This window comes from Bombina bombina, chromosome 8 (assembly GCF_027579735.1).
Source record: "Bombina bombina isolate aBomBom1 chromosome 8, aBomBom1.pri, whole genome shotgun sequence".
In the NCBI taxonomy this organism is placed as follows: domain Eukaryota; kingdom Metazoa; phylum Chordata; class Amphibia; order Anura; family Bombinatoridae; genus Bombina; species Bombina bombina.
In genome coordinates, this window is record NC_069506.1 from 175,680,179 (window position 1) to 175,694,093 (window position 13,915).

The following is a 13,915-nucleotide window of genomic DNA, read 5'->3' on the forward strand; positions in this document are numbered from 1 at the left end:
AGCATGCAATTTTAAGCAACTTTCTAATTTACTCCTATTATCAAATTTTCTTCATTCTCTTGGTATCTTTATTTAAAATGCAAGAATGTAAGTTTAGATGCCGGCCCATTTTTGGTGAATAACCTGGGTTATTCTTGCTGATTGGAAGATTAATTCATCCACCAATAAAAAAGTGCTGTCCAGAGTTCTAAAGCAAAAAAGAAGCTTAGATGCCTTCTTTTTCAAATAAAGATAGCAAGTGAACGAAGAAAAATTGATAATAGGAGTAAATTAGAAAGTTGCTTAAAATTGCATGCTCTATCTGAATCACGAAAGAAAAATTTGGGTTCAGTGTCCCTTTAAAGAGACAGTCTAGTCAAAATTAAACTTTCATTATTCAGATAGGACATGTAATTTTAAACAACTTTCCAATTTACTTTTATCATCAAATATGTTTTGTTCTCTTGGTATTCTTTGTTGAACACTAAACCTAGGTAGGGTAATATCTTAATTTCTAAACCCTCAAAGCCTGCCTCTTAGCTCAATTAATTTTGACAGTTTTTCACAGTTAGACAGTGTTAGTTCCTGTGTGTAAAATAGATAAACATTGTGCTAGTTATTTATGAGTCGGCACTGATTGGCTAAAATGAAAGTCTGTCAAAAGAACTGGAATAAGAGGGCAGTCTGCAGAGGCTAAGATACAAGGTAATCACAGAGGTAAAAGGTATATTAATATAGTCGTGTTGGTTATGCAAAACTGGGAAATGGGTATTAAAGGGATTATCTTTTTTTTTCTTAAGTGAGAGATTTGGAGGAAGGCTTTACAGGGAAAAATCAGATATATTTAACTTTGCTCTATGTAAATTTTTCCTTTATTTATATGTTAAAATTGTATGACTTGGAAACTTATACATTCTGACAAGATATGTCTGTTAAAAACTTTGTGTAGTGTACTTATAAGAATTTATTGGATTTTGATTTAATAACATATTTTAATTATGATAAATGTGATTTTGTTGCAATGCAAATCAATAAGATGTTTTGTAACTGCTTTGTATTTATCAGATATAGCATATTGGGTGCTCTGACAAAATGCAGAAGGACATTTGTCAGACGGACATTTGTCAGACGGACATTTGGTCGACAGACAGAAAGCTAAAGAATGTTCCGATGACGGCCGAGGGCAGATGCGTTCCAGAGTGCTCTGTTCTAATCAGAGCCTCGGGCGCCGCAACTGCCTCTGGGAACCTTACCATGGGTCCCAGACGCACGTCTTGTAATTCTCTGTCTGGGAAATTATCTATCTATCAAATCTATCTATTTATCTATCAAATCTATCTATCGTATCTATCAAATGTATCTATTGCATCTATTGATCTATCTATCTAATCTATGTATCTATCTATCTATCTATCTATCTATCTATCTATCTATCTATCTATCTATCTATCTATCAAATCTATCTATCTCGTGGCCGGACTGTTATCTGACAGCCACTTGTGTTTCGGCCAAATGTCCGTCGGCCAAATGTCCGTCGGCCAAATGTCTGTCGGCTAAAAGTCCGGCCACGAGCATATTGATGTATAGCAAAGAAGAGCTAATTGTTTTATGATACTTCTTTATAGTGTATAATATGGTTTGCAATGCCTTTGTAATTTTCCTTATCACATATGGACATATCTTTGGACGTACTTGTGATTCTTCAATAAAAATATTTAAAAAAAAGAAAATAAGGGATTATCTATCTTTTAAAACAATAAACATTATGGAGTAGACTGTACCTTGAAGTTGTATTCTGCCTTTTTTGAGCATGGGCAAGAAACTGATTTCCTGTTTCTCTAGCATTCACTGAACAGTAAGCCAGCTCATCTTGCTCTCAAAGATGTATTGACATCAAGCTATATACACTCACCGGCCACTTTATTAGGTACACATTGCTAGTACCGTGTTGGACCCTCTTTTGCCTTCAGAACTGCCTTAATTCTTCGTGGCATAGATTCAGCATGGTGTTGGAAACATTCCTCAGACATTTTGGTCCATATTGACATGATAGTATCACAAAGTTGCTGCAGAGTTGTCGGCTGCACATCCATGATGCAAATCTCCCATTTCACCACATCTGAAAGGTGCTCTATTGGATTGAGATCTGGTGACTGTGGAGGCCATTGGAGTACATTGAACTCATTGTCATGTTCAAGAAACCAGTTTGAGATGAATTGAGCTTTGTGACATGGTGAATTATCCTGGTGGAAGCAGCAATCAGAAGATGGGTACACTGTAGTCATAAAGGGATGGACATGGTCAGCAACAATACTCAGGTAGGCCGTGGTGTATAAACAATGCTCAATTGGTACTAAGAGACCCAAAGTGTGCCAAGAAAATATCCCCTACACCATTACACCACCACCACCAGCCTGAACCGTTGATACAAGGCAGGATGGATTAATGCTTTCATGTTGTTTATGCCAAATTCTGACCCTATCATCTGAATGTCGCAGCTGAAATCGAGACTTATCAGACCAGGCAACGTGTAGCCCATCTGCTTCAAGGTTTGACATATTGTGCTTTCAGAGATGGTATTCTGCATACCTTGGTTGTAACGAGTGGTTATTTGAGTTACTGTTGCCTTTCTATCATCTCGAACCAGTCTGCCCATTCTCCTCTGACCCCTGACATCAACAAGGCATTGTCGTCCACACAACTGCCACTCACTGGATATTTTCTCTTTTTCGGACCATTCTCTGTAAACCCTAGAGATGGTTGTGTATGAAAATCCCAGTAGATCAGCAGTTTTTGAAATACTCAGACCAGCCTGTCTGGCACCAACAACCATGCCCCATTCAAAGTCGCTTAAATTCCCTTTTTTCCCCATTCTGATGATCGGTTTGAACTTCAGCAAGTCGTCTTCACCACGTCTAGATGCCTAAATGCATTGAGTTGCTGCCATATGATTGGCTGATTAGCAATTTGTGTGACCAAGCAATTGAATAGGTGTACCTAATAAAGTGGCCAGTGAGTGTATACAATAATGTAGGGACCCCAGCCCCGTGTGGTGCCATGTCAGGAAGTAATGACCACTGCTTAGTGCTTTTTTTATTACAAAAAAATTAAACAGACTATTTTATATCGCTTTAGGTCAAAATTATGCTTTCATGATTACAGAATGCAGATTTAAACAACTTTACAATTTACTTCAGTCATCAAATTTACTTTGTTCTCTTGATATTCTTTTATAGAAGAGCATACTTATATCAGACGTCTGTACATGTCCTGAGCCCTATATAGCAGCAGCGCTTGTAGCAACATCTTTAACAATGTTATACATTGTTGAGCACTATGAGACAGCAGTGTTTGCAAAAATCTATAACGTTATTTATACTGTTGGAAACTGCTTCCATACAATGCTCAAGACACGTGCACACTCCTGAGCTTACCTTCTTTAAAGGATACAAATAGAACAATGTAAATCTGATAACAGAAGCACGAATCATAGAAATGTAATTTGAATAGTAATTAAACTACTACACTTGTCCTAGTTATGTAAACATAGATCTAGTGTAAATAGAACATGGTTTTAGATAAAATACATTGCAATAATAATAAAATGTTCCATTGTCTCATGGTCTGCCAGCACTTTGCTCCACCCAAACCCATGTATGTGGTCAGCTTAGAATTGTATGCCATTATGTAAATACAGTACTGTGCATGTCCATAATTATAAATGAATTGTTTATATTATATCCACCTGTCCAGTTCATGTGGAAAACCTACCTGCACAAGAGCACACACAATGTCCCACCATACTTTTTGAGAGAGACAATTACAGTAACAATTACTATGAAGGGATATTGTTCTGACAACCAATTAGAGTAAAGATCTTCATCTTGGTGAATAGAACAACATCCACTAGTCCCCTAACTAATGAAAAAATATTGAAATAAAACAAAAAACAGTGATGTACAAATTCTTAGCACATGGATCTGTAGATCAATATTTTAGAAAGCCTTACGGGTTACACATAAATATAAGACCACTAAACATATAAATAATAATAGTTTTGAGGGATATGGATTCGTATCCTTTGTCAGGATCCGAATGCGGAAGAAGGCAGCTGCTTGTGGCACTTGGCTCTTTTCAGAGCCGGATTTCTTCTTGTGAAAGTTCAACACACTAAGATCTGTGCAAATCCTAACAAAGGATCTGAATGCACATCCCTAATATTTTTCCTAAAAATGTCCAAAAGCCTGGTCTCAGATTTAAGTAAAGTTACAGGATTCCCTCTTACTGCTGTTCTTCATTCCAGAGGGCTCTTTCAAGTTGTGACAGACCACTTTCTTTGCCCAGATTCAGAAATCCCCAAAATACAAAAACTAGTGCAAAGGACTGCAGTTGACCATCCTTGACATAAAGTAAAGGCATAGCACACTCTATGAGAGAATATCTTCTTTCTGGTATACTGCAATATGTTGGTATACATTTCAAGTGCCCAGTGGGCAAGAGCAGAACCTAATTTCCAATATGGCAGCACCCAACAGGGTGGTTTATGCTAAATTAAAAGTTTTGAAAGCGATAACGACTTATTTTACACATTCTTAATATATGTTATTCTTACTACCTACTGTCTTCTGTCCCTTTAAATTAAAATGGTATTATTTATCTCTAAGACAACACGTGAATTCAGAGATTATGTTCTGCCTTCCTCCCTTAATTACATACTTGTATTTGAAACAGAAATCTGAAAGCTATAAATAAAAATAAAATGTATGATTATGAATTGCATGGTTTTACTTGGGAAGCAATGAAAATACTTTCTAACATAATCTCTGACCTGTAAAAACAAAATACAAAGAGAACTTGTTAAGCAAGATGATGAAAGGCTTAACACAAAGAGACAAAGGGATTGTTTCATAGACAAGCAAGTTGAAACATTTCAGCTTTCACAGTTCAAATCAATATTCGTAGCACTAAACAAATGCATGGACTAGCAACTGTACAAAAATAAGTTGTAAAAAGGTGTTTTGTTTTTTTGTTTATTTGTTTTAATAATTTTTATTGAGGTTGAAAACTAAAAACAGTACAAGGTTGCCGTAAACACAGCCATCGTAAAACACATGGTAGCATCCAACAGGGTAATTGTTATATATAGCATTGCAAGGTGCATAATTAAAGGGGATGTATTGTAATACAAGTTGGCAAGTAAATATAACAGTAATAAAGAATATTCATACTGTAACACTACATATATAGTAGAATAATACATAAAATCAATCACAGTTTTTCTTTTTATGAGATAGTAAGTATCACCTTCCTGGATATTGATAAAATCTAGGATATAAACTTCCCTAGTTAGACACATTAGCCACTCTTGGGCCACCAGATATATAAAACAAACAATAGTGGGGAGGGTTTAGGGAAGGAACAAAATTAAATGTGAAAGTAATAGCAGACTCCAGGTCCGCACTAGCTGGTACTGATTTCTCGGGGAGCAGGCCGATCTTGCCATGAGGGTGCCTTCCCGTGACTCGACCAGCCAGTTCTGTCAGGCCCTGTGTTAACAGCATGATTAGAGTTCCCAAGGGCCTCTGCATCCATCTCCCCTTCTCGTTGCATCAGTCTCTCGAAGCCCAGTGTTCAGAGTCCCCAATCGTCACAGCTGCCACATGAGCCCCCTCTGGCATCTCCAAATGAGCTTGGTGTGTGGGGCCTGTTGATAGGTTGATGCATGCATGTGAGGCCTCTGCAGTGGGCTCCGGATCTTTGTATGTGGCTTCCATCTGATCCTGGAGTAAGTACGCTGTTGGAGGAAAATTGTATGTGGTGGATATTAGAGAATCCAGCTTCTGCTCCAGTTCCCTAAAATGATTGCTAATGAGCTGTAGAATATCTTTTTCCCATTTGGTTACCGCATCCATAATGAAATCAAAAGTGCCCTAACAGCTTGAGGGAACAAAATCACAGTGCAGGTCTCCCTGCCACATGGCCAGTCTCCAAGCAGTTGAGCTGAGGAACATAGGAAGGTCTACATTCATGAAAACACTCACAGACCTCTCTGGGGTTTCACAAGACACCTCAGCAGGTATATTTAGGATATTAATGTATTTTCAAGAGGGAATAATCCCTATTTGCCCAGCAGAAATCAAGAGCACCCCACAAACATGTCCTTCCGCAACAACTATAGGCTCCGCCCCCGTTTAAAGTTTTTTTTTTACGAATTGAGTAAGCCTATTCAGGAATGTGTTGTGCCTAATACCTAGTGATCCACTACGTTGTCAACACCTGTTTACCTATAACAATGTTAGTTTTAAATGAACATTCTAATATAAAAAATGCATGCTATAATTAATTTGCTTTGGTTAAACATATAGGGCTAGATTACAAGTGGTGCCCTAAAGTTAGCACATGTTCACAATAAGCAATAAGGCAAATCCACTAACTTGTGGGCGTATTACAAGTTGATAGTAAATGTGTGCGCTCAAACACAAACATAATTTGTGCTTGTCAGGTTAGCGCCACTGAAGACCTAGGGGTAGATTTAACAATGGCCCTTGTTCCCCTTGTTTCCGTGGGAGCCTTCAGGCTCGCCGGAAACAGCAGTTATGAAGCAGCGGTCTAAAGACTGCTGCTCCATAACTTGTCCGCTGCCCCTGAGACTGCGGTCTTCAATCCGATTCGAAACGATCGGGCTGATTGACACCCCCTGCTATCGGCCGATTGGATGCGAATCTGCAGGGGTGGAATTGCACAAGTAGTTCTGGTGAACTGCTTGTAAAATGATTAATGCCGACAGCGTATGCTGTCTGCATTCAGAGATATCTGTCGGACATGATACGCTACAGCGCATCATGTCGGACAGACATTGGTAAATCTACCCCCCAGTGTAAAGTGTAAGGGGGGTAAAAAATGTGCACCAAATACAACATAAGGAAATTAAAATAAAGTGTTACACTCATATATACAGTTTTTGATAAACATTTATTTATATAAATATTAATTTAAAAAATATACGGGCTAAAAGGTATATGGCAAGGTGTTTGTCTGGAAAGGGCTATATTGAATAAATATATATATATATATATATATATATATATATATATATACGTCTAAATATGTGTATGGGAAAAAGGGGAAACCAGACGTGGACTCCTTGCTTAGTGTGCTTAGAGGAATATGGCTACACCTCACTGACAAGGCCCATTGAAAGCCAAAACAATCGTCTGGGGTTGCTGTGTTCCTTGTTCAGAGAGGAATTGCCTAGTATTTCGGTACTGGACTGACCGTAATAGGCAGGATCAGACTGATATACTACAGGAAAGTTCTACTCTGTGAAAAGCATTACTGGGCTAAAAGAATCTGCACCCAGGTGGTAAATCGCCATAGAACAGGCTAACAATGGTATTGAGATGGTTGTTCCTGTGAGTGTGCTTCTCTCTGTGTGTATATATATATATATATATATATATATATGTATGTATGTACATATATGTATATACATGGGTATTTATGTGTTTATATATGTATATAAGTATATATATACAATCATTTATACATATATAAACACATGTACATATATATATATATATATATATATATATATATATATATATATATATATATATATATATATATATATATATATATATATATATATATACACTATGGAGCCCTTTCCACTCAAATACCTTAAAACTTGTAAAATAATGTTTAATATTTAATAATGTTTTTTACATTGTATTTAATGTAAATATTTTACACTCCAATGTTCTTCACTTAGAAAATGTTCTTTGTATTTTTAAATATATTTTTTGAGTGATGCATTTTTTATTTTATTTTTAAAGCGAACTCCATTAAAGTCTAAGGGGAGACAAAATTAAACAGTTGCGATTTCCGAAGTAAGCGCTCATTGGGTTTCAGTGACAAAATTTTCACAAGCACCTATAGAAAACCATTGGCACGCAACACGATATTGCGTGCTGATTCCTGCCATCTCTCTCATCTAAAGAGAGGTATTCCAAAGGCGCAATATTTACGATTGCGCCGAAATTGTACAGAATTAAATCAATATTATACACAAGCACATGAACTGACAGCTCGACTAGTGGATAGGGGTTACCAGAAGCACCTACTAATACACATCCAAGAACAAGTAGGGAAGATAAACAGACAAGATCTACTCACAATTAATCCTAAGAGAAGGAGCACTGAATTTAATCGAACTAGTACAAATAGCAACATGCTATTCATTACCCAATTTAGTAGACAATACCAACAGATTTGTAGAATAGTTAAAAAGAACTTGACAATTCTAAAGAGCGATGAAACACTATCAAATATCCTTAAAACAGGTGTGAGGTGCGTAGCTAGAAAAGCTCCGACTTTAGGTGACATAACAAGGAAAAACTTTGCAGGTAAACCCACTAGTAATATAAACTGGTTAAGCCTTAGACCTGGCTGTTTTAAATGTGGACATGTTCCCTGTAAAGGCTGTACTTGTATCACAGTTACTAATACATTTTCTTCAAATGTCACCAAACAAACTTTCCAAATAAGAGACAGGATAGATTGTAATTCCTTATTTGTGATCTACTTAATTAATTGCTTATCCTGCTCGAGCCAATATGTAGGCATCACGACCCGCCCATTAAAGGACAGGATTCGAGAACACCTACGCTCTTTAGATGAGAAAGAACCAAAAACACCTGTTGCTAAGCACTTCAGAACCCATGGCATAGGCCCCAAATACTTTTCGTTTATTGGTATAGACATCATAAAACAACATCCCCGAGGGGGTGATAGAGGAAAAACCCTTCGTAAAAAAGAAATATTTTGGATTGTAAAACTACATACTAGGGCCCCAGAGGGAATGAATAAAAGAATGGATGTGGATCTCTTCACTGAATAGTTTAATAACAGTTCTTAATCTTATATGACTTTAGAGCATTGTAGAAATTTAAAATCAGAAATTTAAAATCAGAAATTTAAAATCAGAAATTTAAAATCAGAAATTTAAAATCATAATCTGCTTTGGAAGTTAGACAGTTAGTGTAATGCCCCGACAACAAGACATACAACCAAAATTACAAATTAAAAATTAAAAACAATACTTGACAGAGAAGAAAAGAAGAAAAAAAAATATTTATATAACAATCCTTGTATATAATAAAATACAAGATATACCAGATAATATAAATACAAAACCTCTCTTTTCTTTATTAGGAAATTCCCTTGTCCCCACGCTGGTGTTTCTGTCTTTTTGTCCTTTTGTCTTTATGTCATTTTGACTGTTTCAATTTAGTTTGAATCTAACTTATTGTTCATATATTACCTAAATTGATCTCTATATCGAATTGTGGGACTAGTTCCCTTCCTCCTTGACTCATTCACTTTTGTTCATATCTCTCTTATCCTTTATATAAATCGACCCACAGCGTATGGCTGATGGAATATGTTATATATATCGGATATTAGATTGTCTCAATATGATTGGGTACAGATAAGTGAGCATTACTACTTTACCTTCAGTCACTGTCCAAAAAAGTCCTTAAGTGATAGTCGACTTAAGAATCAAATTCATAGTAGTGACATAGCACTAAACTATATGCTCTCTACCTGTAACCCTTGACTACATAATCTTTAAAAAAAAAAAAAAAAAAAAAAAAGGATGTGTCCTTATCGAGTGAACTAAGATAAAATAAAATAAAAGAATATGTTTTTTTCTAACATTGCACATTGCTTGACAGCTATATCTTAGGTCATCTCGCTCTGGACTCTATATCTAATCCTTGACATATAGTCTTGAGACATTATTCACAATGACTAATATTATTATTTTATATATGTTATAACAATTTTTTAGATTTTACTTTATATTTGTTTCTATAGCCTTTTTTTTCTTCCATTTTTAGTGATTACTTATGTTTTTTTGCTTTTGAAAAATTACTTTGCTTAGAAAATATATCTAACTTGAATACTTTTGATCAGTCATAGATTTATCTATCTGCTCCTTAAGCAAAGTTTACTTGCCAATTTAAAAACATGTTATTTTATATATGTATGTTTTTGGAATTTGAAAATGACATTGTTTTTTTGAACATGTATTAGGTTTATTATTGGTAACATTATTTTACTTCATTTTAGTTTTTATTATTAGGATTTGTTATTGTATGTTTTGTTAGATATGAATAATATATTTTGCGAGACCCATGGGAACTTGATACCCTTTCACAAACAACTAATTAATGATTACTTGCACATTTGCAATTTACAACTTGTTTGTTGATTGGTTACAGGCCCCTATATAGGTCTTGGTTCACATTAACTTATTAGCCTCTGATGAAGCGCATGTACGCATGCGCGAAAAGCGTCAGGCGTCTACCTGTACCTACACCTGTCATTTGGCCATTCGGCTGAATAAAAGATATTGATACCAAGTTTGCAGTCTCCGGGTCTCCTCCTTCATTCCCCCTGGTGGGATTTACCTTCTTCATATATATATATATATATATATATATATATATATATATATATATATATATATGTATGTATGTATGTACATATATGTATATACATGGGTATTTATGTGTTTATATATGTATATAAGTATATATATACAATCATTTATACATATATAAACACATGTACATATATATATATATATATATATATATATATATATATACACTATGGAGCCCTTTCCACTCAAATACCTTAAAACTTGTAAAATAATGTTTAATATTTAATAATGTATTTTACATTGTATTTAATGTAAATATTTTACACTCCAATGTTCTTCACTTAGAAAATGTTCTTTGTATTTTTAAATATATTTTTTGAGTGATGCATTTTTTATTTTATTTTTAAAGCGAACTCCATTAAAGTCTAAGGGGAGACAAAATTAAACAGTTGCGATTTCCGAAGTAAGCGCTCATTGGGTTTCACTCGCACGCAAACAATTTACTTTTAACTTGTAATGCAAGCGCTAACCAGCCATGTTAAAGGTTTTCTTTGAGCGTTTTTTGTGCGTTTAAAAAAAATGTGTGCGTCATAATCTGGCCCATAGTACGCTCAGTAATGCTCCAATGTCATTTTAGCATTAGAATACCCGTTTAAAGGGACAATAAGCAGTTTGATAATGTAATATAGATTTTGTGGCGCCAGTGAAAAAAGCAGAATTAAAAATGTGTGACTTGGGAACTTCTGGTGGATGGGCAAACACGCTGCCCAAAACTTAAAGGACCAGTCAACACATTAGATTTGCATAATCAACAAATGCAAGATAACAAGACAATGCAATAGCACTTAGTCTGAACTTCAAATGAGTAGTAGATTTTTTTATAACAAATTTCAAAGTTATGTATATTTCCACTCCCCTTGTACCATGTGCTAGCAATCAGCCAATCACAAATGCATATACGTAGAGTCTGTGAATTCTTGCACATGCTCAGTAGGATCTGGTGACTCAATAATTGTAAATATAAAAGACTGTGCACATTTTTTTTAATGGAAGTAAATTGGAAAGTTGTTTAAAATTACATGCTGTATCTGAATCATGAAAATTTAATATAACCTGAGTGTCCTTTTAAAAGAACCTTCTGGAAGGGAGAACAGCAGATATAGGTTATCCTGTAACCTGAACAAAACATGGTCCCAGTAGCAGACCTGCTCAACATAGGCCCCTAATACAGAACTTTTTAGGTCCCCAAAGCTAACTTAGTAATAATATACATGCTGCTCTGTATAGATAGATGACAGATAGATAGATAGATAGATAGATAGATAGATAGATAGATAGATAGATAGATAGATAGATAGATAGATAGATAGATAGATAGACAGATATACAGATAGACAGACAGACAGACAGACAGACAGACAGACAGACAGATAGATAGATAGATAGATAGATAGATAGATAGATAGATAGATAGATAGATAGATAGATAGATAAATAGATAGACAGATATACAGACAGACAGACAGACAGACAGACAGACAGACAGATAGATAGATAGATAGATAGATAGATAGATAGATAGATAGATAGATAGATAGATAGATAGATAGATAGATAGATAGATAGATAGATAGACAGACAGATCTGCACATGCCTATGAATAGACTGGTTACCATGTCCCCCCCAACATTTGGGCTAGTGCCGCTGCACCTGCTGCACCAATGGTTGTTCCGCCCCTGCCTGGTTCTGTGCCACAGGACATTTGTAGGAAATATATTATTATTATTCCCATGTTTAATGTAGCCCTGTGACCCACTTGTGTTAGAAAGTTGCCATAACTAATCTAGAACACAAGCACACAGAAGAGGGTGAGTGCTTTACATACATTTAAATATAACAACAAAAGCTAGCTGGCATACCTACACAGACAGTGACCTGGGGCTACCATTAGACAATGTGATGTATTCATTGTCATTATGGATCAGTAAAATCGCACTGAGGTAAAAAATTGTGCAAATCTATTTCTTTATGATCATCCAAGCTCACAAATCTATAACATATGTTATGCCTAATATCCAATGTGGTATTTGTTTTACACATTAAAAAGCATTACTATTATATTGAAATAGCTGATTAACGTTGAAGAAAATAGATTTCAGAAAATCAATTTTAGACTTTGTCACTTTTGATTATTTTTTTTAATGAATAATAAATAATTATTTTAGTTTAAAATAAATATAGCTACACTTCAATATATTTACTAGGAAATAGTGTATAGATTACAAACAATCCTGGATCATCCCATTCTCAAAAATACAGAGCAGCAGATTAGAAAATGTTTTTTTAAATACATTGCCACTGAGATTCAAATCTATATGAAAATAAAGAGGAACCCATTTGAGTATTGCAGCTCATTTTTTCTGATAGCGCTTTCTGTGACATTACCAGATACAGTACATTTACACAATAAACAAAACACCTGTTAAGCATATGAGTGGGAAGATATTATGCTATAGAATTGCCCTTCAAAATCTGCTGTCCCTCTAGTTGTTTAAACTTGTTTTAGGGCAAACTACGCCCCTGAATGCTCACAGCCAAATATCTAATAAACATATTCAGGTAGCTATGAATAAAATATGTATTTTACACATTATTATAGCAATGTAATTAATTTGGCTTGAAATATCAAAACAATTACAGTTATAAAAACCAGAATCTCTCTCTACATTACTAATAAATAGATGCAATTGATAATACTGTTTGAAACTATTTTTCCTCAACAAAAATAGATGCTGCATTAAAGTAATGATTTTGTTAATATGCTTTGAAGTTATTTATGAAGCCATATTCCATAACATAACACTAAGAAGAGATATCAGAACTGTATATAGATATTGTGCTGTTTCTTACAGTCTGTGGTTCAGTGTTTTTTTCAATTCTAGAACTCAGAATGGTAAAAGTTACAATACCTGTTCCCAATGGGTGTATGTCAGAATCAGTGCTACCGTCTCCAGCATAATACATCTTGAATAGGAACTTCAGGTCCAGTAAAAAACAAAAAAACACTTTTTTTTATCTCATTTCAGATAAACGCAAGGAAGTTTCTAATAAGGAAGTTCTTGGGGAAATTCAGCACAAGTTGCTAGATTATCAAGCTGGTTAATCATCTGCTGTTGACATTTGCACAGAGCATAAAAGGTAGAGGAGTGGTTTACACAGAGTGAAATCCTACACATTGTTCACTATAGCAGATTTAATTCCTGGACTACAGAGTAACCTGGACAAATGCAAATGAAGCAGCCAAGCAACATTCTAAAATGGGTGTGGAGCTGTAAATGTAGAAGAATGAAAGTAATACAGTACACTGGAACTAATGGGGAAATACATTTACGCGTTATAATAATCTGTACAAATTAGCTTAACATTTATTCTGATATTATTAATATTCACGCAATATTCTATTACATTATATTAGATGTTTCTCTT

The 13,915-nt window shown here is 34.9% G+C and overlaps 1 protein-coding gene across 2 annotated transcripts in view; it reads right to left on the reverse strand.

Annotated features, from left to right (window-relative positions):
- TMC4 (transmembrane channel like 4) overlaps positions 1-13,649 on the reverse strand; it is a 134,368-nt gene extending 120,719 nt beyond the window's left edge. For both annotated transcript variants that reach the window (XM_053690731.1, XM_053690730.1), the window contains exon 1: positions 13,399-13,649. In XM_053690731.1, the coding sequence (XP_053546706.1) occupies positions 13,399-13,453 (55 nt within the window). In that variant the 5' untranslated portion in view covers positions 13,454-13,649. The remainder of the gene's footprint in view (positions 1-13,398) is intronic.
- Positions 13,650-13,915: the final 266 nt, after the last annotated feature.